Consider the following 25,414-nt stretch of genomic DNA (forward strand, 5'->3'; position numbering starts at 1 on the left):
CAGCATGGCTACCACAGCATTCTGCAGATACGCCATCCCATCTGCTTTGCGCTTAGTGGGACTATAATTTGTTTTTCAACAGAATAATGACCCAACACACCTCCAGGCTGTGTAAGGGCTATTTGACCAAGAAGGAGAGTGAAGGAGTGCTGCATCAGATTACCTGGCTTCCATAATCACCTAACCTCAACCCAATTGAGATAGTTTGGGATGAGTTGGACCACAGATTGAAGGAAAAGCAGCCAACAAGTGCTCAGCATATGTGGGAACTCAAGACTTTGGAAAAGTATTCCAGTTGAAGCTGGTTGAGAGAATGCCAAGAGTGTGCAAAGCTGTCATCAAGGCAAAGGGTGGCTACTTTGAAGAATCTAAAATCTAAAATACACTGCTCAAAAAAATAAAGGGAACACTTAAACAACACAATGTAACTCCAAGTCAATCACACTTCTGTGAAATCAAACTGTCCACTTAGGAAGCAACACTGATTGACAATATATTTCACATGCTGTTATGCAAATGGAATAGACAACAGGTGGAAATTATAGGCAATTAGCAAGACACCCCCAATAAAGGAGTGGTTCTGCAGGTGGTGACCACAGACCACTTCTCAGTTCCTATGCTTCCTGGCTGATGTTTTGGTCACTTTTGAATGCTGGCGGTGCTCTCACTCTAGTGGTAGCATGAGACGGAGTCTACAACCCACACAAGTGGCTCAGGTAGTGCAGCTCATCCAGGATGGCACATCAATGTGAGCTGTGGCAAGAAGGTTTCCTGTGTCTGTCAGCGTAGTGTCCAGAGCATGGAGGCGCTACCAGGAAACAGGCCAGTACATCAGGAGACATGGAGGAGGCCGTAGGAGAGCAACAACCCAGCAGCAGAACCGCTACCACCTCCTTTGTGCAAGGAGGAGCAGGAGGAGCACTGCCAGAGCCCTGCAAAATGACCTCCAGCAGGCCACAAATGTGCATGTGTCTGCTCAAACGGTCAGAAACAGACTCCATGAGGGTGGTATGAGGGCCCGACGTCCACAGGTGGGGGTTGTGCTTACAGCCCAACACCATGCAAGACGTTTGGATTTGCCAGAGAACACCAAGATTGCAAATTCGCCACTGGCGCCCTGTGCTCTTCACAGATGAAAGCAGGTTCACACTGAGCACATGTGACAGACGTAACAGTCTGGAGACGCCGTGGAGAACGTTCTGCTGCCTGCAACATCCTCCAGCATGACTGGTTTGGCGGTGGGTCAGTCATGGTGTGGGGTGGCATTTCTTTGGGGGGCTGCACAGCCCTCCATGTGCTCGCCAGAGGTAGCCTGACTGCCATTAGGTACCGAGATGAGATCCTCAGACCCCTTGTGAGACCATATGCTGGTGCGGTTGGCCCTGGGTTCCTCCTAATGCAAGACAATGCTAGACCTCATGTGGCTGGAGTGTGTCAGCAGTTCCTGCAAGAGGAAGGCATTGATGCTATGGACTGGCCCGCCCGTTCCCCAGACCTGAATCCAATTGAGCACATCTGGGACATCATGTCTTGCTCCATCCACCAACGCCACGTTGCACCACAGACTGTCCAGGAGTTGGCGGATGCTTTAGTCCAGGTCTGGGAGGAGATCCCTCAGGAGACCATCCGCCACCTCATCAGGAGCATGCCCAGGCATTGTAGGGAGGTCATACAGGCACGTGGAGGCCACACACACTACTGAGCCTCATTTTGACTTGTTTTAAGGACATTACATCAAAGTTCGATCAGCCTGTAGTGTGGTTTTCCACTTTAATTTTGAGTGTGACTCCAAATCCAGACCTCCATGGGTTGATAAATTGGATTTCCATTGATTATTTTTGTGTGATTTTGTTGTCAGCACATTCAACTATGTAAAGAAAAAAGTATTTAATAAGATTATTTCATTCGTTCAGATCTAGGATGTGTTATTTTAGTGTTCCCTTTATTTTTTTGAGCAGTGTATATTTTGATTTGTTTAATGTTTAACCTGTCTGGGCTAGGGGGCAGTATTTTCACGGCCGGATGAAAAACGTACCCAATTTAAAAAGGTTACTACTCTGGCCCAGAAACTAGAATATGCATATTATTCAGTGGCCATTTTGTCTGCCATGAGATATGCTCGGTCCTGCAAGCGCGCCCCTCCTTCTTTTTTTTCTTGAATGTATATGCTATTGTCCGGTTGGAATATTATCGCAATTTTACGTTAAAAATACCATAAAGATTGATTTTAAACAGCGTTTGACATGCTTCTAAGTACGGTAATGGAACATTTTGACTTTTCGTCTCTCGTTCCACGCTCGCGCGTTATGCCATTGGATAAGTGATCTGTACGCACAAACAAAACGGAGGTATTTGGACATAAATATGGATTATTTGGAACAAAAACAATATTTCTTGTGGAAGTAGCAGTCCTGGGAGTGCATTCTGACGAAGATCAGCAAAGGTAATACAATATTTCGAATACTAATTCTGAGTTTAGTTTGCCCCGAATTTGGCGGGTGTCTCAATAGCTCACCGTGATGGCTGAGCTATGTACTCAGAATATTGAAAAATGTGCTTTCTCCGTAAAGCTATTTTAAAATCTGACACAGCGGTTGCATAAAGGAGTAGTCTATCTATAATTCTTAAAATAATTGTTATGTATTCTGTCAACGTTTATGATGAGTATTTTTGTAAATTGATGTGTACATTCCCCGGACGTTTTGGTGGGAATACATTTTCTGAACATCACGCGCCAATGTAAAATTCTGTTTTTGGATATAAATATGAACTTTATCGAACAAGACTTACATATATTGTGTAACATAATGTCCTAGGAGTGTCATCTGATGAAGATCGTCAAAGGTTAGTGCTTAATTTCGCTGTGTTTTGGGTTTTATTGACACATGTCCTTGCTTGGAAAATGGCTGTGTGATTATTTTTGTCTATGTACTCTCCTAACATAATCTAATGTTTTTCTTTCGCTGTAAAGCCTTTTTGAAATCAGACAATGTGGTTAGATTAACGAGAAGTGTATCTTTAAAATGGTGTAAAATAGTCGTACGTTTGAGAAATTTGAATTATGACATTTTGTTGTTTTTGAATTTTCCGCCCTGATATTTCACTTGCTGTGTCCCGCAGGTGGGACGATAGAAGTTAATACTTTTTTGGTTATTGCATGATTCCATATGTGTTATTTCATAGTTTATGTATTCACTATTATTCTACAATGTATAAAATAGTAAACAATTAAGAAAAACCCTTGAATGAGTAGGTGTGTCCAAACTTTTGACTGATACTGTATGTAAAATGAGTGTTCCCTTTAGTAGTCCTTGGCCTTTTCATACATCCAAATCAAAACGCTAATCCAAAATCCAGAATTGACTCTGAATCCCATCTGTATTAGGCAATGGTGCATTAAGGTTTTCTCAAACGCTATAAAATGTCCAAGCACAGTTCCTATGTCAATAACATATACATGCGTCAACTCATATGTTGCAATAGCAGATAAATATAGGTTCTGCCATGTCAAGACGACCCAATCTGGAATACAAAACATGCCTACAATCCACAGTGACATGCTTCGTCTCATGCTTAAATTTTTATACTGCTGCTAGTGAAACAACCTATTTACAGGGCTTTCATAATGCACTTCCTCTCTGTAACCATGACATATCATCTCCCCCACTTCCCTATGCCTCACATGTCAGCAAGCTGCCAATCATTTGTCTCATTTACAGTTACTTCAAGTCTCAAGGAGGTGTCACTGCATGAGAGCAAGGATGGAGTAAAGAAGGATGAGACAGTGATTTCATCATAGCCTTAATTCTCATATTAGCATGGGGCTGAGCTGGCATCTATCCTTACATATAGTATCCTTATATATCCTATCTTTACATATCCTATCCTTACATATACTATCCTTACATATACTATCCTTACATATAGTATCCTTATATATCCTTACATATCCTATCCTTACATATCCTATCCTTACATATCCTTACATATCCTATCCTTACATATCCTATCCTTACATATAGTATCCTTATATATCCTTACATATACTATCCTTACATATCCTATCCTTACATATCCTATCCTTACATATCCTATCCTTACATATTCTATCCTTACATATCCTATCCTTACATATACTATCCTTATATATCCTTACATATACTATCCTTATATATCCTTACATATACTATCCTTACATATACTATCCTTACATATACTATCCTTACATATACTATCCTTACATATCCTATCCCTTACATATACTATCCTTATATATCCTTACATATACTATCCTTACATATACTATCCTTACATATACTATCCTTATATATTCTTACATATACTTACATATACTATCCTTACATATACTATCCTTACATATACTATTCTTACATATACTATTCTTACATATACTATCCTTACATATCCTATCCTTACATATCCTATCCTTACATATCCTATCCTTACATATCCTATCCTTACATATCCTATCTTTACATATACTATCTTTACATATACTATCCTTACATATCCTTACATATACCATCCTTACATATGATATGCAGCACCTCTACTTGTCTTTCTAGGTTAATACAGTCAGCAGGCATGACCTAGATTTCACAACACATCGATCACATTCATTCTTGTGTATGCTGAGTTGCAGTCTCCCACACACACACACACATTATCCCCCCCACGACCATCAACAAACCAATCACGACCTTACCTCTAACACAGGCCCCGCCCCCAGGATGATCTGCTCCACCCCACTGGCGAATCCCTTCTGGCTCAGGGCGGTCAGGTGATGAATCAGGAAGTTGGTGCTCTGGGTCTTTCCCGAGCCGCTCTCGCCAGAGATGACGATGCACTGGTTCCTCCGCCGCTGCAGCATGGCGTGGTAGGCCACGTCCGCCACGGCGTAGATGTGGGGCTCCAGGTCTCCCAGAGCGTGGTTGTCGTACATCTTGACGTACTTGGGGTTATAGATGGGTAGGAACTGGAAGGGGTTAATGACGATGAGGATGGAGCCGACGTAGGTGTAGATCTTCTCCTGACGGAAGCGTGAGCGGAGGCTCTCCAGCAGGGCGCGCTCCGTCAGCTCAGGGAGAGCGCACAGGTCAGCCGGGTGCTCACCCCCTGCGGGCTGGGGCAGAAAACCCCGTTCCACCATGTGGCGGCGCTCCTCGGTCACGCGCAGCCACATCTGGAGACTCCCTCCATAATGGATGGAGCCGTCCAGGTTCTTCTCTCGGAGCAGGAAGCGGTAGTCCTCGCCACTGCCCAGGCCACAGCGGTTCTCCAGGGCGTTGCGGGGCCACAGCATCATCCGCTGGACGGGGCAGTCACTGGGGTTGAGGATCCACTCCTCCCCGCCGAACTCCTTCACCTCGGCTAGCACGTAGCATTTGGTACGGTCCAGGCTCAGACGCTCCAGTAGGCGCTCGATGGCCTCGGCAGCAGTGGTGCTCTTGCGGGCGCCCACGGGGCAGTAGATGGTGCCCTCGGCCAGGGCGCCCGGGTAGACGCGCAGGGTGAACTCCTGGTCCTCCAGGCGCCGCCGCATGCTGCCGCTGGCCGCGTTAGCCGGCAAATTGGCGCTAGCATAGCCGCAGCCGCCATCTTGAAGACTCATCGTGGAGAAGCAGGTCCCATCAGCACTGGCTGATGCTGGGAGTTCTTCTCTGGACCGGGGGACTGACTCAGGACATTCCAGCTGAGAAGATAATTAAAATAGAGAGAGTTTAGAGGAGGCAGGCAACACAATGACATCATACACGATCACGGACACAATGACATCATACACGATCACGGACACAATGACATCATACACAGTCAGGGACACAATGACATACGGTCAAGGACACTATGGCTTCATACAGTTTTGATGAACAACATGAGGGAAGAGGAGGTTCCATGAGGGAAGAGGAGGTTCCATGAGGGAAGAGGAGGTTCCATGAGGGAAGAGGAGGTTCCATGAGGGAAGAGGAGGTTCCATGAGGGAAGAGGAGGGTTCCATGAGGGAAGAGGAGGGTTCCATGAGGGAAGAGGAGGTTCCATGAGGGAAGAGGAGGGTTCCATGAGGGAAAAGGAGATCCAGACAGCAAAAGATGTCATGTGTCACTGTCACATGATGTAGTACAGACATGTTGTGTGTCATAGTCCAAATAACTAGTATCTCGTTTTTAAAAAAGTCACAAAACAGATAGTAAAACCAGGAAAGCCAGATAAAAAGCACAGAGGCAGTAAAAGGCATCAGACATTTCTAAGCCACTGGGCCTGGTTTATCTGAGCCATGAACTGTGCGTGCTAATCCCAGTGCCATGCCCCTGTGCCAAGATAAACAGCTGCCAGCATCCACACAGAAGTGTCTCTAATGAACACACAATGGCTTAAAGAGCAACTGAAGGCAACAACTTCTCTGGTTGAAAACAGCCTATGTGGCATCGATAAGAGCCAGAATATTATTATTATATATTTTTTTTAATTGACTACAGAGTGTAAATAGGACAATGGTCATAAAGTCAGTCTCGTCCAAAACAGATGTTTTCAAGGGATCCCTGTAGAGCTGGCATTTTGGCTAAACACTACGTAAGATCTGAGGTGATGGAAATGTTCCCATAGATTAATACTGAGAGACGGATCAATTATAATATTACACTGAGTGTCTTTATCTCCATCACACCAGTAAGACCAAGGAGCTGACCGTGGACTACAGGAAACAGGGGGGGGCAATCTAGCTATCTAGCTGCATCACATACCACAGATACAGACTCAAACAACTAGAAAGACAGCTGCATCACATTATGCCACAGATACAGACTCAAGCAACTAGAAAAACACACAGAAAGGGCGGGAATTGGGCTAAAAAGGGTTTATGCTAACAGTGCTAAAGGCTAATGTGTTCATGCTAATAGCTAGTAGCAGCACATGATGCCATGTTACAACCAGGAACAGAAATGACAGGCGTCAGACAGACAGACAGAACAACACAAAGGTTAACAGCTTAATGCTAAAGATATTACCCTGAAAAAGCAACAATTACGATACAGTGCAGTGTGTTTCCAGGAACTATTATGGCTATGTAAAGGTTATGGTTACAGGTATAGGTTTTCATTCAGTTTAGAGAAATTAGATTGTCATTTGTGCATGGAAATAGTCCTCAGGGGAGAGAGATCTGATCTGCTTTTCTTTAGAATGGATGTCATAAGTACTAAACCTCTGACAGCCACACTTGACAGCAATACAGGCTTAGAGCCAAAAGCACCACTGTGTTTTTAGGATCAGTTTCCCCTCCCTCCCTCCCCCTCTCTCCTCTCTTCATCCCTCCTTTCTCTCTGAGTCTGCCCTGCTTGCTCCTGCAGTTGGCAGCAGGCCAGCTGCTCTCTCAGGTGTCTGTCTGTCTGCCCGTCTGTCCGTCTGTCCGTCTGTCCGTCTGTCTCTCCGTCTCTCCGTCTGTCTGTCTGTCTCTCCGTCTGTCTCTCAGTCTGTCTCTCCGTCTGTCTCTCCGTCTGTCTCTCCGTCTGTCTCTCCGTCTGTCTCTCCGTCTGTCTCTCCGTCTGTCTCTCCGTCTGTCTCTCCGTCTGTCTCTCCGTCTGTCTGTCTGTCTGTCTCATCTAAGATGTGCTGCTGTGAATGATCTGGAGCTGTCTGTGTCTGCAGCATCACGGGTGAATCAACTATCTGGAGCTGTCTGTGTCTGCAGCATCACGGGTGAATCAACTATCTGGAGCTGTCTGTGGTAAGATAAAGGGAGAGATAGGGAGATGCATAGAGACAGTCGGTATGAAAGAGAGATAAAGGGAGAGAGATGGAGAGAGAGAGAAAACTAGGGTGAAGAGGAGATATAAACAAGACCAGCATCACAACAACACTGTCCGTCTGCTTGCCTTAGGGGTCTGTTGTATGCTGCAGCCTCTCAAGAGGGAGGACTAGAGAACGAGGAAAAAAAGCCCCATACTGACAGCCTGCTGCGGACCAGAGACCCATACTGACAGCCTGCTGAAGACCAGAGACCCATACTGACAGCCTGCTGAAGACCAGAGACCCATACTGACAGCCTGCTGAAGACCAGAGACCCATACTGACAGCCTGCTGAAGACCAGAGACCCATACTGACAGCCTGCTGAAGACCAGAGACCCATACTGACAGCCTGCTGAAGACCAGAGACCCATACTGACAGCCTGCTGAAGACCAGAGACCCATACTGACAGCCTGCTGAAGACCAGAGACCCATACTGACAGCCTGCTGAAGACCAGAGACCCATACTGACAGCCTGCTGAAGACCAGAGACCCATACTGACAGCCTGCTGAAGACCAGAGACCCATACTGACAGCCTCCTCATGCTATGTCATGAGCCTCAGTCTACCAAGCTCAGTGACTCATTACTGGGGCTCAGTGAGTTACGACGGTTCCCAACACATCCAGCTGTCTCCAAGCTAGTGGGAGACTCTATTCCCCCCCACAGGGGGAATAAAGACTGGTCAATGAGGATGGATGACAGGGATATTAAAGTGTGTGTGTGTGTGTATATATATATATATATGTGTGTGTGTGTGTGTGTGTGTGTGTGTGTGTGTGTGTGTGTGTGTGTGTGAGAGAGAGTGATCTATCACTCATATCCCTGTCCCCTTCTAAACAGTCTTCTCATTGTCCAGGTCTACATGATAATTACTCTGTAGTTTTAATTGCTAGCTTGGATGAGTATAGCGTATGTTTAGTGAGCATATATTCTCCAAGTCTGCGGCTGAAGAGAGACAAGGGGTCTCAGAGAAAGACAAGGGGTCTCAGAGAAAGACAAGGGGTCTCAGAGAGAAAGACAAGGGGTCTCAGAGAGAGACAAGGGGTCTCAGAGAGAAAGACAAGGGGTCTCAGAGAAAGACAAGGGGTCTCAGAGAGAGACAAGGGGTCTCAGAGAAAGACAAGGGGTCTCAGAGAAAGACAAGGGGTCTCAGAGAGAGACAAGGGGTCTCAGAGAGAGACAAGGGGTCTCAGAGAGAGAAAGCGAGGGAGAGAGAAAGAAAGAGAACAATAGAGAGAAAGCGAGGGAGAGGGCGAGGGAGAGAGCGAGGGAGAGAGAAAGATAGAGAGAAAGTGAGGGAGAGAGAAAGAAAGAGAACGATAGAGAGAAAGAAAGACCCATGCAAAGTTCAACCCTACAGCAAAGCTTTGCCCTCAAAAGAAAAAGGGGAGAAAATCTGTCCTCTGAACTCCTGGGTGACGAGACAACACTGATCCCAGCCAACCATAGCAACCTAGCCCAGCCAACCATAGCAACCTAGCCCAGCCAACCATAGCAACACTGATCCCAGCCAACCATAGCAACCTAGCCCAGCCAACCATAGCAACCTAGCCCAGCCAACCATAGCAACCTAGCCCAGCCAACCATAGCAACCTAGCCCAGCCAACCATAGCAACCTAGCCCAGCCAACCATAGCAACACTGATCCCAGCCAACCATAGCAACCTAGCCCAGCCAACCATAGCAACCTAGCCCAGCCAACCATAGCAACCTAGCCCAGCCAACCATAGCAACACTGATCCCAGCCAACCATAGCAACCTAGCCCAGCCAACCATAGCAACCTAGCCCAGCCAACCATAGCAACCCTAGCCCAGCCAACCATAGCAACCTAGCCCAGCCAACCATAGCAACCTAGCCCAGCCAACCATAGCAACCAAGCCCAGCCAACCATAGCAACCTAGCCCAGCCAATCATAGCAACCTAGCCCAGCCAACCATAGCAACCTAGCCCAGCCAACCATAGCAACCTAGCCCAGCCAACCATAGCAACCTAGCCCAGCCAACCATAGCAACCTAGCCCAGCCAACCATAGCAACCTAGCCCAGCCAACCATAGCAACCTAGCCCAGCCAACCATAGCAACCTAGCCCAGCCAACCATAGCAACCTAGCCCAGCCAACCATAGCAACCTAGCCCAGCCAACCATAGCAACCTAGCCCAGCCAACCATAGCAACCTAGCCCAGCCAACCATAGCAACCTAGCCACCCACCAGGAGCGAGACGACTCAGGTAGTAAATGGAGTAAAACATAAAAACAGACATTTAACACCCTGGTAGTGGTGTATCACATTTAAACACACTGGTAGTGGTGTATCACATTTAACACACTGGTAGTGGTGTATCACATTTAAAACACTGGTAGTGGTGTATCACATTTAAACACTGGTAGTGGTGTATCACATTTAAACACTGGTAGTGGTGTATCACATTTAACACACTGGTAGTGGTGTATCACATTTAACACACTGGTAGTGGTGTATCACATTTAAACACTGGTGGTGGTGTATCACATTTAACACACTGGTAGTGGTGTATCACATTTAACACACTGGTAGTGGTGTATCACATTTAAACACTGGTGGTGGTGTATCACATTTAAACACTGGTAGTGGTGTATCACATTTAAACACACTGGTAGTGGTGTATCACATTTAAACACTGGTAGTGGTGTATCACATTTAAACACTGGTGGTGGTGTATCACATTTAAACACTGGTAGTGGTGTATCACATTTAAACACTGGTAGTGGTGTATCACATTTAACACACTGGTAGTGGTGTATCACATTTAAACACTGGTAGTGGTGTATCACATTTAACACCCTGGTGGTGGTGTATCACACTTAAACACCCTGGTGGTGGTGTATCACACTTAAACACCCTGGTAGTGGTGTATCACATTTAAACACCCTGGTAGTGGTGTATCACATTTAAACACTGGTGGTGGTGTATCACATTTAAACACTGGTAGTGGTGTATCACATTTAACACACTGGTAGTGGTGTATCACATTTAAACACTGGTAGTGGTGTATCACATTTAAACACTGGTAGTGGTGTATCACATTTAAACACTGGTAGTGGTGTATCACATTTAAACACTGGTAGTGGTGTATCACATTTAACACCCTGGTAGTGGTGTATCACATTTAAACACTGGTGGTGGTGTATCACATTTAAACACTGGTAGTGGTGTATCACATTTAAACACTGGTAGTGGTGTATCACATTTAACACCCTGGTAGTGGTGTATCACATTTAACACACTGGTAGTGGTGTATCACATTTAAACACTGGTGGTGGTGTATCACATTTAAACACTGGTAGTGGTGTATCACATTTAACACACTGGTAGTGGTGTATCACATTTAACACACTGGTAGTGGTGTATCACATTTAAACACTGGTGGTGGTGTATCACATTTAAACACTGGTAGTGGTGTATCACATTTAAACACTGGTGGTGGTGTATCACATTTAAACACTGGTAGTGGTGTATCACATTTAAACACTGGTAGTGGTGTATCACATTTAAACACTGGTAGTGGTGTATCACATTTAAACACTGGTAGTGGTGTATCACATTTAAACACTGGTAGTGGTGTATCACATTTAACACACTGGTAGTGGTGTATCACATTTAAACACTGGTAGTGGTGTATCACATTTAACACACTGGTAGTGGTGTATCACATTTAAACACTGGTAGTGGTGTATCACATTTAAACACTGGTAGTGGTGTATCACATTTAAACACTGGTGGTGGTGTATCACATTTAAACACTGGTAGTGGTGTATCACATTTAACACCCTGGTAGTGGTGTATCACATTTAAACACTGGTAGTGGTGTATCACATTTAAACACTGGTAGTGGTGTATCACATTTAACACACTGGTAGTGGTGTATCACATTTAACACACTGGTAGTGGTGTATCACATTTAAACACTGGTAGTGGTGTATCACATTTAACACACTGGTAGTGGTGTATCACATTTAAACACTGGTAGTGGTGTATCACATTTAAACACTGGTAGTGGTGTATCACATTTAACACACTGGTAGTGGTGTATCACATTTAACACACTGGTAGTGGTGTATCACATTTAAACACACTGGTAGTGGTGTATCACATTTAAACACACTGGTAGTGGTGTATCACATTAAACACTGGTAGTGGTGTATCACATTTAAACACACTGGTAGTGGTGTATCACATTTAAACACTGGTAGTGGTGTATCACATTTAAACACTGGTAGTGGTGTATCACATTTAAACACTGGTAGTGGTATATCACATTTAACACAGTGGTAGTGGTGTATCACATTTAACACACTGGTAGTGGTGTATCACATTTAAACACACTGGTAGTGGTGTATCACATTTAAACACACTGGTAGTGGTGTATCACATTTAAACACACTGGTAGTGGTGTATCACATTTAAACACACTGGTAGTGGTATATCACATTTAACACACTGGTAGTGGTATATCACATTTAACACACTGGTAGTGGTGTATCACATTTAACACACTGGTAGTGGTGTATCACATTTAACACACTGGTAGTGGTGTATCACATTTAACACACTGGTAGTGGTGTATCACATTTAACACACTGGTAGTGGTGTATCACATTTAACAAACCAAAATGACAGCACAACACACCACTCTAGCCTGGAGACTGGAGAGTGCTTCACCTGGCCCTTCCTGCCTACAGGAGCCACAGCATGGCTGGGAGGCTGGTGGGCCTTGATAAACCAGGCAGGAGTCAACAGACCCAACACAAAGCACCCCTCTGGGCAGAGGGCAGGGTCTAGGTTGATGGATGGACAGAAGGTCAGAGGTCAGGGTAGGGAAGCCGAGGGGGCAGATAACCATAACTATTAACGCCGAGCTCACCGCTGTGGCCAGCTAGTTGCCGTGGCGGTCAGGCCACGCTGGCCTGGACAGGTACTGTTGGACAGGTGGTGGTCCAACCCAAGCCGGAGGGATAGTGAAAGCTGCCCAGCGACAGTGACCTTGTCAAGGAGATTGGATCAGTGCACTTACATCTGTGCAGGTTCCTACGGTGCTCCAGCCTGTTACAATGACCTCACTGCCAACCAATACAGAGTCAGGTAGGGGAGGAAGGGAAGAGGAGGGAGAGAATGCTTGTTTTGTCACAGTTCAGTTAAAGTACATTAGCTGACAGTGTTGTTGAGATAAGGTTGAGACGGGGTTCAGACGGGGTTGAGACGGTGTTGAGATGGGGTTGAGACGGGGTTGAGACGGGGTTGAGACGGGGTTAAGATGGGGTTGAGACGGGGTTAAGATGGGGTTGAGACGGGGTTAAGATGGGGTTGAGATGGTGTTGAGACGGGGTTGAGACAGTGTTGATGTAAGGTTGAGACAGGGTTAAGATGGGGTTGAGACGGGGTTGAGACAGTGTTGATGTAAGGTTGAGACGGGGTTAAGATGGGGTTGAGACGGGGTTAAGATGGGGTTGAGACGGGGTTGAGACAGTGTTGATGTAAGGTTGAGACGGGGTTAAGACAGGGTTGAGACGGGGTTGAGACGTGGTTGAGACGGTGTCGAGATGGTGTCGAGATGGTGTTGAGACAGAGTTGAGACGGTGTTGAGATGGGGTTAAGATAGTGTTGATATAAGGTTGAGACGGTGTTGATATAAGGTTGAAATAGGGTTGAGACGGCGTTGAGACGGTGTTGATATAAGGTTGAGATGGCGTTGAGACGGTGTTGATATAAGGTTGAGACGGGGTTGATATAAGGTTGAAATAGGGTTGAGACGGGGTTGAGACGGTGTCGAGATGGTGTCGAGATGGTGTTGAGACAGAGTTGAGACGGTGTCGAGATGGTGTCGAGATGGTGTTGAGACAGAGTTGAGACGGTGTTGATATAAGGTTGAGACGAGGTTGAAATGGTGTTGAGACGGGGTTGAGACAGGGTTGATATAAGGTTGAGACGGTGTTGAGACGGGGTTTAGACGGGGTTGAGATAGTGTTGATATAAGGTTGAGACGGGGTTTAGATGGGGTTGATATAAGGTTGAGCCTAAGCTCTTATGTGGATGGGGAGCCCCAGTGATGTGGCTGTAGTTATAAGGGCTATAAACAGAGAGACAAAGAAAGCTCTTAATGAAAAACGAGGGGCAATTCCACGGTAACAGATTTGCGCTGAGACTACGATTTTTTTATTTTTGCAAAAAACAACAACTTTGATTTCAAAGTTTAACAAACCACAAAAACCAACCAAATGTGAAAGAACTTAATAATTTACACAGAAAAAGTTGCAACAACACATTTACTGGAGGAACTGTGCAGACGCTAAGTTCTAAAAATCTGTTTTTTTTTAATGTGATCGCGGTTACCTAAAACTCTGTTAAATATCTGCTCTGTTAAATATATTAAGATTCAAAGATGTCTGCTGAAAGAATAGGGTGTCAGCTATGACATGACACCTAGAAAAAAATATATTTTTGTTATTGAACTACAGTTAAGTGAAGTAGATTTACACCCGGTAACAGAACTGCGGTAACGGAATTACATCTTAAGTCCCTGATCTGTACTACACAGAAATCCACAATTGTGGATATGAATGTCATTCTCTTCATGGTGATGTATCCTTAAAGCTGAAATATGTGGCTTTTCTGGGCGACCCGACCAAATGCACATAGAAATGTGAGTTATAGATCTGTAATTCTCATTCAAAGCAAGTCTAAGAAGCGGTAGATCTGTTCTATGTGCTCTATATCTATACTTCCTGTTCTTAAATTTAGTTTTTTTGCATCGTTTACGTTTGGTTTTGTACACCAGCCTCTTAACAGCTGAAAATACCATATTTCTGGTTACTGAAAATACAATATTTTTGTTTACTGAAAATATATTTCACAGCAGTTTAAATGGTACAACGACTGCTTGTTTTGTCACAAACTGAAATTAGGCAAACTATTAGAATTTTAGCAACTATGAAATGGCGAAGTGATTTCTACATATTGTACCTTTAATAGGTAGATACACAAAAGGTAGAAATATGCAATATCCTCCTTTGCATATTTGGGTATTCAAAAAAAAATTCAAATTTATTTTTATATAGCCCTTCGTACATCAGCTGATATTCTCAAAGTGCTGTACAGAAACCCAGCCTAAAACCCCAAACAGCAAGCAAAGCATGTGAAAGAAGCACGGTGGCTAGGAAAAACTCCCTTGGAAAAACTCCCTAGGAAGGCCAAAAACCTAGGAAGAAACCTAGAGAGGAACCAGGCTATGAGGGGTGGCCAGTCCTCTTCTGGCTGTGCAGGGTGGATATTATAACAGAACATGGTCAAGATGTTAAAATGTTAAAATGTTCATAAATGACCAGCATGGTCAAATAATAATAATCATAGTTGTTGTCGAGGGTGCAACAAGCACGTCCGGTGAACAGGTCAGGGTTCCATAGCCATTCTACACACGCCGCCAAACAAGACCGCATTTGGTTGGTCCGGACCAGACCAAATCATAGACGTCCAGTGGTGGGAAAAGTACCCAATTGTCAGACTTGAGTAAAAGTATAGATACCTTAATAGATAGTCACTCAAGTAAAAGTGAAAGTCACCCAGTAAAATACTACTTGAGTAAAAGTCTAAAAGTATTTGGTTTTAAATATACTGAAGTATCAAAAGTAAATGGAATTGCTAAAATGTACTGAAGTATCAAAAGTAAATGGAATTGCTAAAATGTACTTAATTATCAAAAGTAAAAGTATAAATCATTTCAAATTCCTTTTATTATGCAAAGCAGGTGACACCCTTTTCTGGTTTAAAAAAATTTACGGACAGCCAGGGGCACACTCCAAAACTCAGACATCATTTACAAAAGATGCATTTGTGTTTAGTGAGTCTGCCAGATCAGAGGCAGTAGGGATGACCAGGGATGTTCTCTTGATAAGTGTGTGAATTAGACCATTTTCCTGTCCTGTTAAGCATAAAAAATGTAACAAGTACTTTTGGGTGTCAGGGAAAATGTATGGAGTAAAAAGTACATTATTTTATTTTGGAATGTAGTGAAGTAAAATTAAAAGTAGTCAAAAATATAAATAGTGAAGTACAGATACCCCAAAAAACTACTTAAGTAGTACTGCCTTCCCTGTAGCTCAGTTGGTAGAGCATGGTGTTTGCAACGCCAGGGTTGTGGGTTTGATTCCCACAACATGAAATGTATGCATTCACTACTGTAAGTCGCTCTGGATAGGAGCGTCTGCTAAATGACTAAAAATGTAAAAATGTAAAATGTACTTTAAAGTATTTTACTTAAGTACTTTACACCACTGTAGACGTCTATGTTTCACACATTTGTACATCAAAGTACAGCACATTAGAGTACAGTACAGTTCAGAACAGTAGAATTCAGTACAGTACATTACAGTAGAGTATAGTTCAGTACAGTAGAGTATAGTTCAGTACAGTAGAGTATAGTTCAGTACACTCCAATACATTACAGTAGAGTATAGTTCAGTACAGTATAGTTCAGTAGAGTATAGTTCAGTACAGTCCAATACATTACAGTGTACTCAACTCTAGTGTGTTCAACTGTGTGCTCAAATCTGAAGCAATCATGGACGTCTGTTTCAGCCAAATTAAGGCCGCCGGACTGGACCAAAAGGAGGACGTTGAAATTAAAACCGGTCGGAAACGTGCCAAAAACGACGTCTGTGGACGTTGAAATCAGGGGCAGGGTGGACTGACCACATTTCAACTACTTTTCAACATCCACGGACGTCCGGTGTCGGCCAGTGCTCCGTGGATAAGGATGCTGGTAAATGGAAATAGCGGGGGCTCATGAGTAAGTGTCAGTAAGAGGTGACAATAACTGGAGAGAGAGAAAGAGACGGGTGACAATAACATTTGGCATGCTGACTGCAGGAATGTCCACCAGAGCTGTTTCCAGAGAACTGAATGTTCATTTCTCTACCATAAGCCGCCTCCAATGTTCTACAATAAGCCGCCTCACAACCGCAGACCACGTGTAACCACGCCAGCCCAGGACCTCGACATCCAGCTTCTTCACCTGTGGGATCGTCTGAAACCAGCCACATGGACAGTTGATGCAACTGTGGTTTTGCACAACCAAAGAATTTCTGCACAAACTGTCTCAGGGAAGCTCATCTGTGTGCTCGTTGTCCTCATCTGTGTGCTCGTTGTCCTCATCTGTGTGCTCGTTGTCCTCATCTGTGTGCTCGTTGTCCTCATCTGTGTGCTCGTTGTCCTCATCTGTGTGCTCGTTGTCCTCATCTGTGTGCTCGTTGTCCTCATCTGTGTGCTCGTTGTCCTCATCTGTGTGCTCGTTGTCCTCATCTGTGTGCTCGTTGTCCTCATCTGTGTCTTGACCTGACTACAGTTCGGTGTCGTAACCAACTTCAATGGGAAAATACTCACCATTGATGGCCACTGGCACGTTGGAGAAGAGTGATCTTCACAGATAAAACCCGGTTTCAACTGCACTGGGCAGATGGCAGACAGAGTGTATGGCATCGTGTGGGTGAGCGGTTTGCTGATGTCAACGTTGTGAACAGAGTGCTCTATGGTAGAGGTGGGGTTATGGTGTTGACAGGCATAAGCTATGGACAAAGAACTCAATTGCATTTTATCAATGGCAATTTGAACGCACAGAGATACCGTGATGAGATCCTAAGGCCCATCGACATGCCATTCATCCACCACCATCACCTCATATTTCAGCATGATAATGCACAGACCCATGTCACAAAGATCTGTGCACAATTCCTGGAAGCTGAACATTTCGCCATTCTTCCATGGCCTGCATACTCACCAGACATGTCACCCATTGAGAATGTTTGGGATGCTATGGATTGACGTGTACGACAGCGTATTCCAGTATCTGCCAATAACTTCACACAGCCATTGAAGAGGACTGGGACAACATTCCACAGGCCACAATCAACAGCCTGATCAACTCTATGTGAAGGAGATGTGTCACGCTGCATGAGGCAAATGGTGGTCACACCAGATACGGACTGGTTTTCTGATCCATGACCCTACCTTTTGTTTAAAGGTATCTGTGACCAACAGATGCATATCTGCATTCCCAGTCATGTGAAATCCATAGATTAGGGCCTAAAGAATGTATTTAAATTGACTGATTTCCTTATGAACTGTAACTGTTATAAATGCATGTTGTGTTCATATTTATGTTCGGTGTATAAATAATTCATAAGCCAAATAGATATCAGTAAAAACAAGATAACTAATTGGAAGGTTTTTACTTCTGTGAACGTTTGTTATCCTCCCACACGAGGGGGAGACGTTTGAAAATATCTTCAAGATGAGTGGGGTTTTTCAGAATTGTAAGTCACAGGCCAATGTTTCTTAAACTTAAACAAGGCAAATGATTTCTCAAAATGAAATCTAACTGATGATATTAGTTGGCAGGGGTCTTTAATTCAACATGGTTGTGTTTTGATATATTTCTAATACCTTTTAATACTTTGTCCGCTAGACGTTTTCTAAGACCCCTTTCCCATCTGTTTGACCAGAAATCAAAGCCTTTGTTTATTCCTAATATTCAGAATAAGAAATGGTAGAACATGTATTAAATGCCTTAATTTCAACAACAACAAATATTGATTCTTAGCTTTCATTTGACACCAGATTTGGTGCTCATGGGGCCTTTTAAATGGAAATGACAGAAGCCATCCTCTGACTACAGGTTCAGTTCACCACTACTGTAGATCACAGCGGTAGTGGTGACCTACAGTTTGCTTTCACAAAAACACTGTTCTTTCAAGAACTATACCGTGAAGTATATGGGAAGGAACATGGTGTGTGTGTGTGTGTGTGTGTGTGTGTGTGTGTGTGTGTGTGTGTGTGTGTGTGTGTGAGAGTGAGAGAGAGACAGAAAAAGAGAGACAGAAAGAAAGAATGAAACAGAAGAGAAAAGAGAGAAACTGAGGGAGATAGGAATCCACAACCACATAGGCTGTCACCAGAAAGTCTGTCCAAAGATCCCAGATTTCAACAAAGTAGCAACTGAAACCAAGTCATCCTGCATGCTTCTGTCCCTCCCTCAGTAAAGTCAGCAAACAGACCCTTCAGTTTGTGTTCTCATCCATACAACGGAAATAAACACCCAATCTCTGCATTCAAGTACAGCCTCACACGTCTGCCTGTTTCGAGAGAAAAACCACCATCGGCGAGATAGTAGCTCAAAAAATGACATAGGCTACTTCTGCTTTTAGTGAAATACAGTAGGAAGTTTGACATCAGAATTTCCCCCCCACACACACACACCCTTCAGTAAGCTTTACCTATTTTCACACACACTCCTAAAATAAAATGCAGCTTGTTCTGACAACACACAGACTACTGACATTGCCAAACATATATCCTGTTCTGTCCTCTTTATCAATTTCCCCAACCCAAACTTTTCACTCCCCTTTCACACAAATGTTCAAGGAAAAACTAAGTCCTACCGCCAAACTGCTGCTCTTCCTTTTACAACCCGAGTGAGCTCATACTTATCAAGACGAATCAACAAGATGGTGTGATAGGCCGGGATGGACTACCCGGCCTATCTTACCCTTTGACCTGAAGGGTAACAAAAAAGGATGAGCCAGCCAGAGGAACGTGAACCCTGCAGTTACAACAACAAAAAGTCATTCAGAGTAGGAGTCATTCAGAGTAGGAGTCATTCAGCATAGGAGTCAATCAGAGTAGGAGTCATTCAGCATAGGAGTCAATCAGAGTAGGAGTCATTCAGCATAGGAGTCAATCAGCGTAGGAGTCATTCAGAGTAAGAGTCATTCAGAGTAAGAGTCATTCAGCGTAGGAGTCATTCAGCGTAGGAGAGTGTGTGTGCGCATTCATGTCCCCATCTCGTCTGCTGACATCCAAACAGAGGATTCAGTAGCCAATCTTGTTTAGTTCAGAATGTCATTCAGTAGCCAATCTAGTTTACTTCAGAATGTCATTCAGTAGCCAATCTAGTTTAGTTCAGAATGTCATTCAGTAGCCAATCTAGTTTAGTTCAGAATGTCATTCAGTAGCCAATCTAGTTTAGTTCAGAATGTCATTCAGTAGCCAATCTAGTTTAGTTCAGAATGTCATTCAGTAGCCAATCTAGTTTAGTTCAGAATGTCATTCAGTAGCCAATCTAGTTTAGTTCAGAATGTCATTCAGTAGCCAATCTAGTTTAGTTCAGAATGTCATTCAGTAGCCAATCTAGTTTAGTTCAAAATGTCATTCAGTAGCCAATCTAGTTTAGTTCAGAATGTCATTCAGTAGCCAATCTAGTTTAGTTCAGAATGTCATTCAGTAGCCAATCTAGTTTAGTTCAGAATGTCATTCAGTAGCCAATCTAGTTTAGTTCAGAATGTCATTCAGTAGCCAATCTAGTTTAGTTCAGAATGTCATTCAGTAGCCAATCTAGTTTAGTTCAGAATGTCATTCAGTAGCCAATCTAGTTTAGTTCAGAATGTAATTCAGTAGCCAATCTAGTTTAGTTCAGAATGTCATTCAGTAGCCAATCTAGTTTAGTTCAGAATGTCATTCAGTAGCCAATCTAGTTTAGTTCAGAATGTCATTCAGTAGCCAATCTAGTTTAGTTCAGAATGTCATTCAGTAGCCAATCTTGTTGTTCAGAATGTCATTCAGTAGCCTATCTAGTTTAGTTCAGAATGTCATTCAGTAGCCAATCTAGTTTAGTTCAGAATGTCATTCAGTAGCCAATCTAGTTTAGTTCAGAATGTCCACAGTGTGTAGAGATCTGCAGAGCTTGAAAGAAACACTCAGCTCTCATCCAATGGAGATGTTTCTTCTTCTAGAAACACAGATTGTGCACAAATCAGAGATTACTTTAAATAACAGAGATCCTCAACACTGGTCAAAATCATCTCCAAATCAGAACGCCATGAGGACATACACAGACACGCAAGCCTTTCCCCCACGTCCCTCCTTCACTGCTGCACTCCTTCTCTCTCTCTGTCTCGCTCTCCCTCAACCCTCTGTCCAGGGAATGACAGGGAAGTGAGAATGTGTGTGTGGGGTTTGGCAGCTGAGCTGCAGGGAAAGGAGGAGGAGATGAGAGCAGAGGGGGAGGAGAGGAGAGGAAAGGGGAAGGAGAGGAGAGCAGAGGGCGAGGAGAGGAGAGGAGAGGGGGAGGAGAGGAGAGGGAGATCTGTTGGTTCTTGAAATCTGATCGCAGCCAGAGAGGGAGGGAGACAGTGTGGTGGGACTAGGAGGAAAGAAAGACGGGAAAGAAGGAAATTGTGTTCGTTTGAGAATGTGTGCGTTTGAACGTCTGGCATGTGTGTGTTGCTGCTTATGTGTGTTCGCAAGAGTAAAAGAATGTGTGCACCCGTATGTGTGTTTGTGCGTGTGAGCATGTGCGCTCGTGTGTGTCTGTACACATCCCCACAGCCCAGCTGGTGGATAGATCCGGGGAGTGAGTGTGTGACAGAGACATGGTGCAGAGCAACACAGCAGCCTTCCCCTGTGCTGCTAACACACTCTCCTGGAGAGATCTACCCTGGTCTGGTCTGCTAACACACTCTCCTGGAGAGATCTACCCTGGTCTGGTCTGGTCTGCTAACACACTCTCCTGGAGAGATCTACCCAGGTCTGGTCTGCTAACACACTCTCCTGGAGAGATCTACCCTGGTCTGGTCTGCTAACACACTCTCCTGGAGAGATCTACCCTGGTCTGGTCTGCTAACACACTCTCCTGGAGAGATCTACCCTGGTCTGGTCTGCTAACACACTCTCCTGGAGAGATCTACCCTGGTCTGGTCTGCTAACACACTCTCCTGGAGAGATCTACCCTGGTCTGGTCTGCTAACACACTCTCCTGGAGAGAGCTACCCTAGTCTGGTCTGGTCTGCTAACACACTCTCCTGGAGAGATCTACCCTGGTCTGGTCTGGTCTGCTAACACACTCTCCTGGAGAGATCTACCCTGGTCTGGTCTGCTAACAGACTCTCCTGGAGAGATCTACCCTGGTCTGGTCTGGTCTGCTAACACACTCTCCTGGAGAGATCTACCCTGGTCTGGTCTGCTAACACACTCTCCTGGAGAGATCTACCCTGGTCTGGTCTGGTCTGCTAACACACTCTCCTGGAGAGATCTACCCTGGTCTGGTCTGGTAACACACTCTCCTGGAGAGATCTACCCTGGTCTGGTCTGCTAACACACTCTCCTGGAGAGATCTACCCTGGTCTGGTCTGCTAACACACTCTCCTGGAGAGATCTACCCTGGTCTGTTCTGGTCTGCTAACACACTCTCCTGGAGAGATCTACCCTGGTCTGGTCTGCTAACACACTCTCCTGGAGAGATCTACCCTGGTCTGGTCTGGTCTGCTAACACACTCTCCTGGAGAGATCTACCCTGGTCTGGTCTGCTAACACACTCTCCTGGAGAGATCTACCCTGGTCTGGTCTGGTCTGCTAACACACTCTCCTGGAGAGATCTACCCTGGTCTGGTCTGCTAACACACTCTCCTGGAGAGATCTACCCTGGTCTGTTCTGCTCTCTGACTGGAATGGGCCACTCCACAGCTCCACTCCACAGCTCCACTATGAGTAGCATGATCCTCCTCCACCCAAACACCCCCTCCCTCTCAGTCCACCCAAACACCCCCTCCCTCTCTCTCCACCCAAACACTCCCTCCCTCTCTCTCCACCCAAACACTCCCTCCCTCTCTCTCCACCCAAACACTCCTTCCCTCTCTCTCCACCCAAACACTCCTTCCCTCTCTCTCCACCCAAACACTCCTTCCCTCTCTCTCCACCCAAACACTCCTTCCCTCTCTCTCCACCCAAACACCCCCTCCCTCTCTCTCCACCCAAACACCCCCTCCCTCTCTCTCTACCCAAACATCTCTCTCTCACCCAAGCACCCCCCCAAACACTCCCTCCCTCTCTCTCCACCCAAACACTCCCTCCCTCTGCTCCACCCAAACACCCCCTCCCTCTCTCTCTACCCAAGCACACACTCCCCCAAACACTCCCTCCCTCTGCTCCACCTAAACACTTCCTCCCTCTGCTCTACCTAAACACTCACTCCCTCCCTCCCTCTCAACCACAAGACCCACACCACCACGCCTTAACGGAGTGACTGCATTAGAGAAAGCCCACAGTGGGGTATTGCATCGATTTAAGCCCCTCTCCTCCCAGTATCAGACACAGTCTCTAAGGCCCCCCATAGAAGCTCTCTCTCTCTCTCTCTATTCGCTGTGGCAGCTAGGGGTTGGGCTATATTATGGTAGCATCGTATATCGACAATGATTGACACCCATCGTCGATGGTGATGACATCATGATGTCACAAACGATGGTTAAGCCTTTACATTTGAACAGACCTGTTAACCCTAGGCATAGCCTACTCTTTCATGATCAACCATCAAATGAATCGAAGTTTCACCTCAGAAAGTTGTTTGCGAATAGCCTAAATAAAAACATTTTCTAATAATAATAATAATGAGAGAGAACAAACAATTAATTGCAAGATTAGTCTATCAAAGAGGAAGTTTAAACAAACTTGATATGTTTCTGCTTTGCTTGACCAAAGTGTAGGCAAAATAAATGGTGCTGTCTGAGCTTCCGCCACAGCACTGTCAATAGGCAGGAACTAGAAATACATTAATGATGAGTCTGTGTCGGAGTTGTTTCACAAGCAACTTTATTTTGAATAGCTTACTAAGAAATGTTACATTTATATCAAAGCCAACAACAATCAGATAAAACTCAAATATAAGGTTCATTATAACACATAAAAACGAAGTAACCCTTGGCCTAGGCTAAAAACAAATAGGCCTATTATCCTTTCAAGGCTTGACAGAATATTCTAGTTTTAGCTATAGGCTTTGTCTTTCCAATAAGATTCATCTGGATTTGAATATAGGCAACATTTAAAATAAATTTAAAAAAGGTCTAGTTGTGTTTTACCATGTTCTAGGCCTACCTAAATGTTTCACCAGCATGTTCACCTTTTCTGCTTTAAGACTGAAAACACGGAGGGCGCTTGTTGCACGGGTATTTTGAGTGGAAACACCTTCATTTCCTCTCCACTATGCCAGTGGGCCATCATCTCCTCCGATGAGGATGACTGAGAGAGACTTTATTTTAGCAGAGAACAAAAGGAAACTATGCCTGACTGTTCTATTCTTAACAGGGATTTACTTACTGACATTGTTTTTTGACTTTTGTACAAATTGAAATAAGAATAATTACATAAGGACTAAGCAGCACATCATAACCAACGTGTGTAACTCCAGTCCTTTATAATGCGTACTTCCCATGACTCGACCCCTCCGTCCGCCCTCGTTCAAAAAGAAACCATACCATCGTACATCAATGATGTTTGGACAGGTCGATGGGACGATTCCAGACATCGTCCAACACTACTCACAGAAAGCCTCAAACCCATCCTCTAATCTACAACTCTTCAGGTCCTGTTAACCCTTTGCTTTGGTTCTCTACTCTCCAGTCTAATCTCTCTCCTATTTAACATTGGTTCTCTACTCTCCAGTCTAATCCCTCCCCTACTTAACATTGGTTCTCTACTCTCCAGTCTAATCTCTCCCCTATTTAACATTGGTTCTCTACTCTCCAGTCTAATCCCTCCCCTACTTAACATTGGTTCTCTACTCTCCAGTCTAATCTCTCCCCTATTTAACATTGGTTCTCTACTCTCCAGTCTAATCCCTCCCCTACTTAACATTGGTTCTCTACTCTCCAGTCTAATCTCTCCCCTATTTAACATTGGTTCTCTACTCTCCAGTCTAATCCCTCCCCTACTTAACATTGGTTCTCTACTCTCCAGTCTAATCTCTCCCCTATTTAACATTGGTTCTCTACTCTCCAGTCTAATCCCTCCCCTACTTAACATTGGTTCTCTACTCTCCAGTCTAATCCCTCCCCTACTTAACATTGGTTCTCTACTCTCCAGTCTAATCCCTCCCCTACTTAACATTGGTTCTCTACTCTCCAGTCTAATCTCTCCCCTATTTAACATTGGTTCTCTACTCTCCAGTCTAATCCCTCCCCTACTTAACATTGGTTCTCTACTCTCCAGTCTAATCTCTCCCCTATTTAACATTGGTTCTCTACTCTCCAGTCTAATCCCTCCCCTACTTAACATTGGTTCTCTACTCTCCAGTCTAATCCCTCCCCTACTTAACATTGGTTCTCTACTCTCCAGTCTAATCCCTCCCCTACTTAACATTGGTTCTCTACTCTCCAGTCTAATCTCTCCCCTATTTAACATTGGTTCTCTACTCTCCAGTCTAATCCCTCCCCTACTTAACATTGGTTCTCTACTCTCCAGTCTAATCCCTCCCCTATTTAACATTGGTTCTCTACTCTCCAGTCTAATCTCTCCCCTACTTAACATTGGTTCTCTACTCTCCAGTCTAATCTCTCCCCTATTTAACATTGGTTCTCTACTCTCCAGTCTAATCCCTCCCCTACTTAACATTGGTTCTCTACTCTCCAGTCTAATCCCTCCCCTACTTAACATTGGTTCTCTACTCTCCAGTCTAATCCCTCCCCTACTTAACATTGGTTCTCTACTCTCCAGTCTAATCTCTCCCCTATTTAACATTGGTTCTCTACTCTCCAGTCTAAT

General features: G+C 44.5%; 1 protein-coding gene across 7 annotated transcripts in view; it reads right to left on the reverse strand.

Annotated features, from left to right (window-relative positions):
* The window catches only part of LOC106584683 (unconventional myosin-IXAb), a 294,941-nt gene that overhangs the window by 223,298 nt on the left and 46,229 nt on the right, over positions 1–25,414 (reverse strand). For all 7 annotated transcript variants that reach the window (XM_045706467.1, XM_045706470.1, XM_045706469.1 and 4 more), the window contains exon 2: positions 4,727–5,713. In XM_045706467.1, coding sequence (XP_045562423.1) covers positions 4,727–5,632 — 906 coding nt within the window. In that variant the 5' untranslated portion in view covers positions 5,633–5,713. The remainder of the gene's footprint in view (positions 1–4,726; positions 5,714–25,414) is intronic.

Source organism: Salmo salar, chromosome ssa23, assembly GCF_905237065.1.
Source record: "Salmo salar chromosome ssa23, Ssal_v3.1, whole genome shotgun sequence".
NCBI classification, from domain to species: domain Eukaryota; kingdom Metazoa; phylum Chordata; class Actinopteri; order Salmoniformes; family Salmonidae; genus Salmo; species Salmo salar.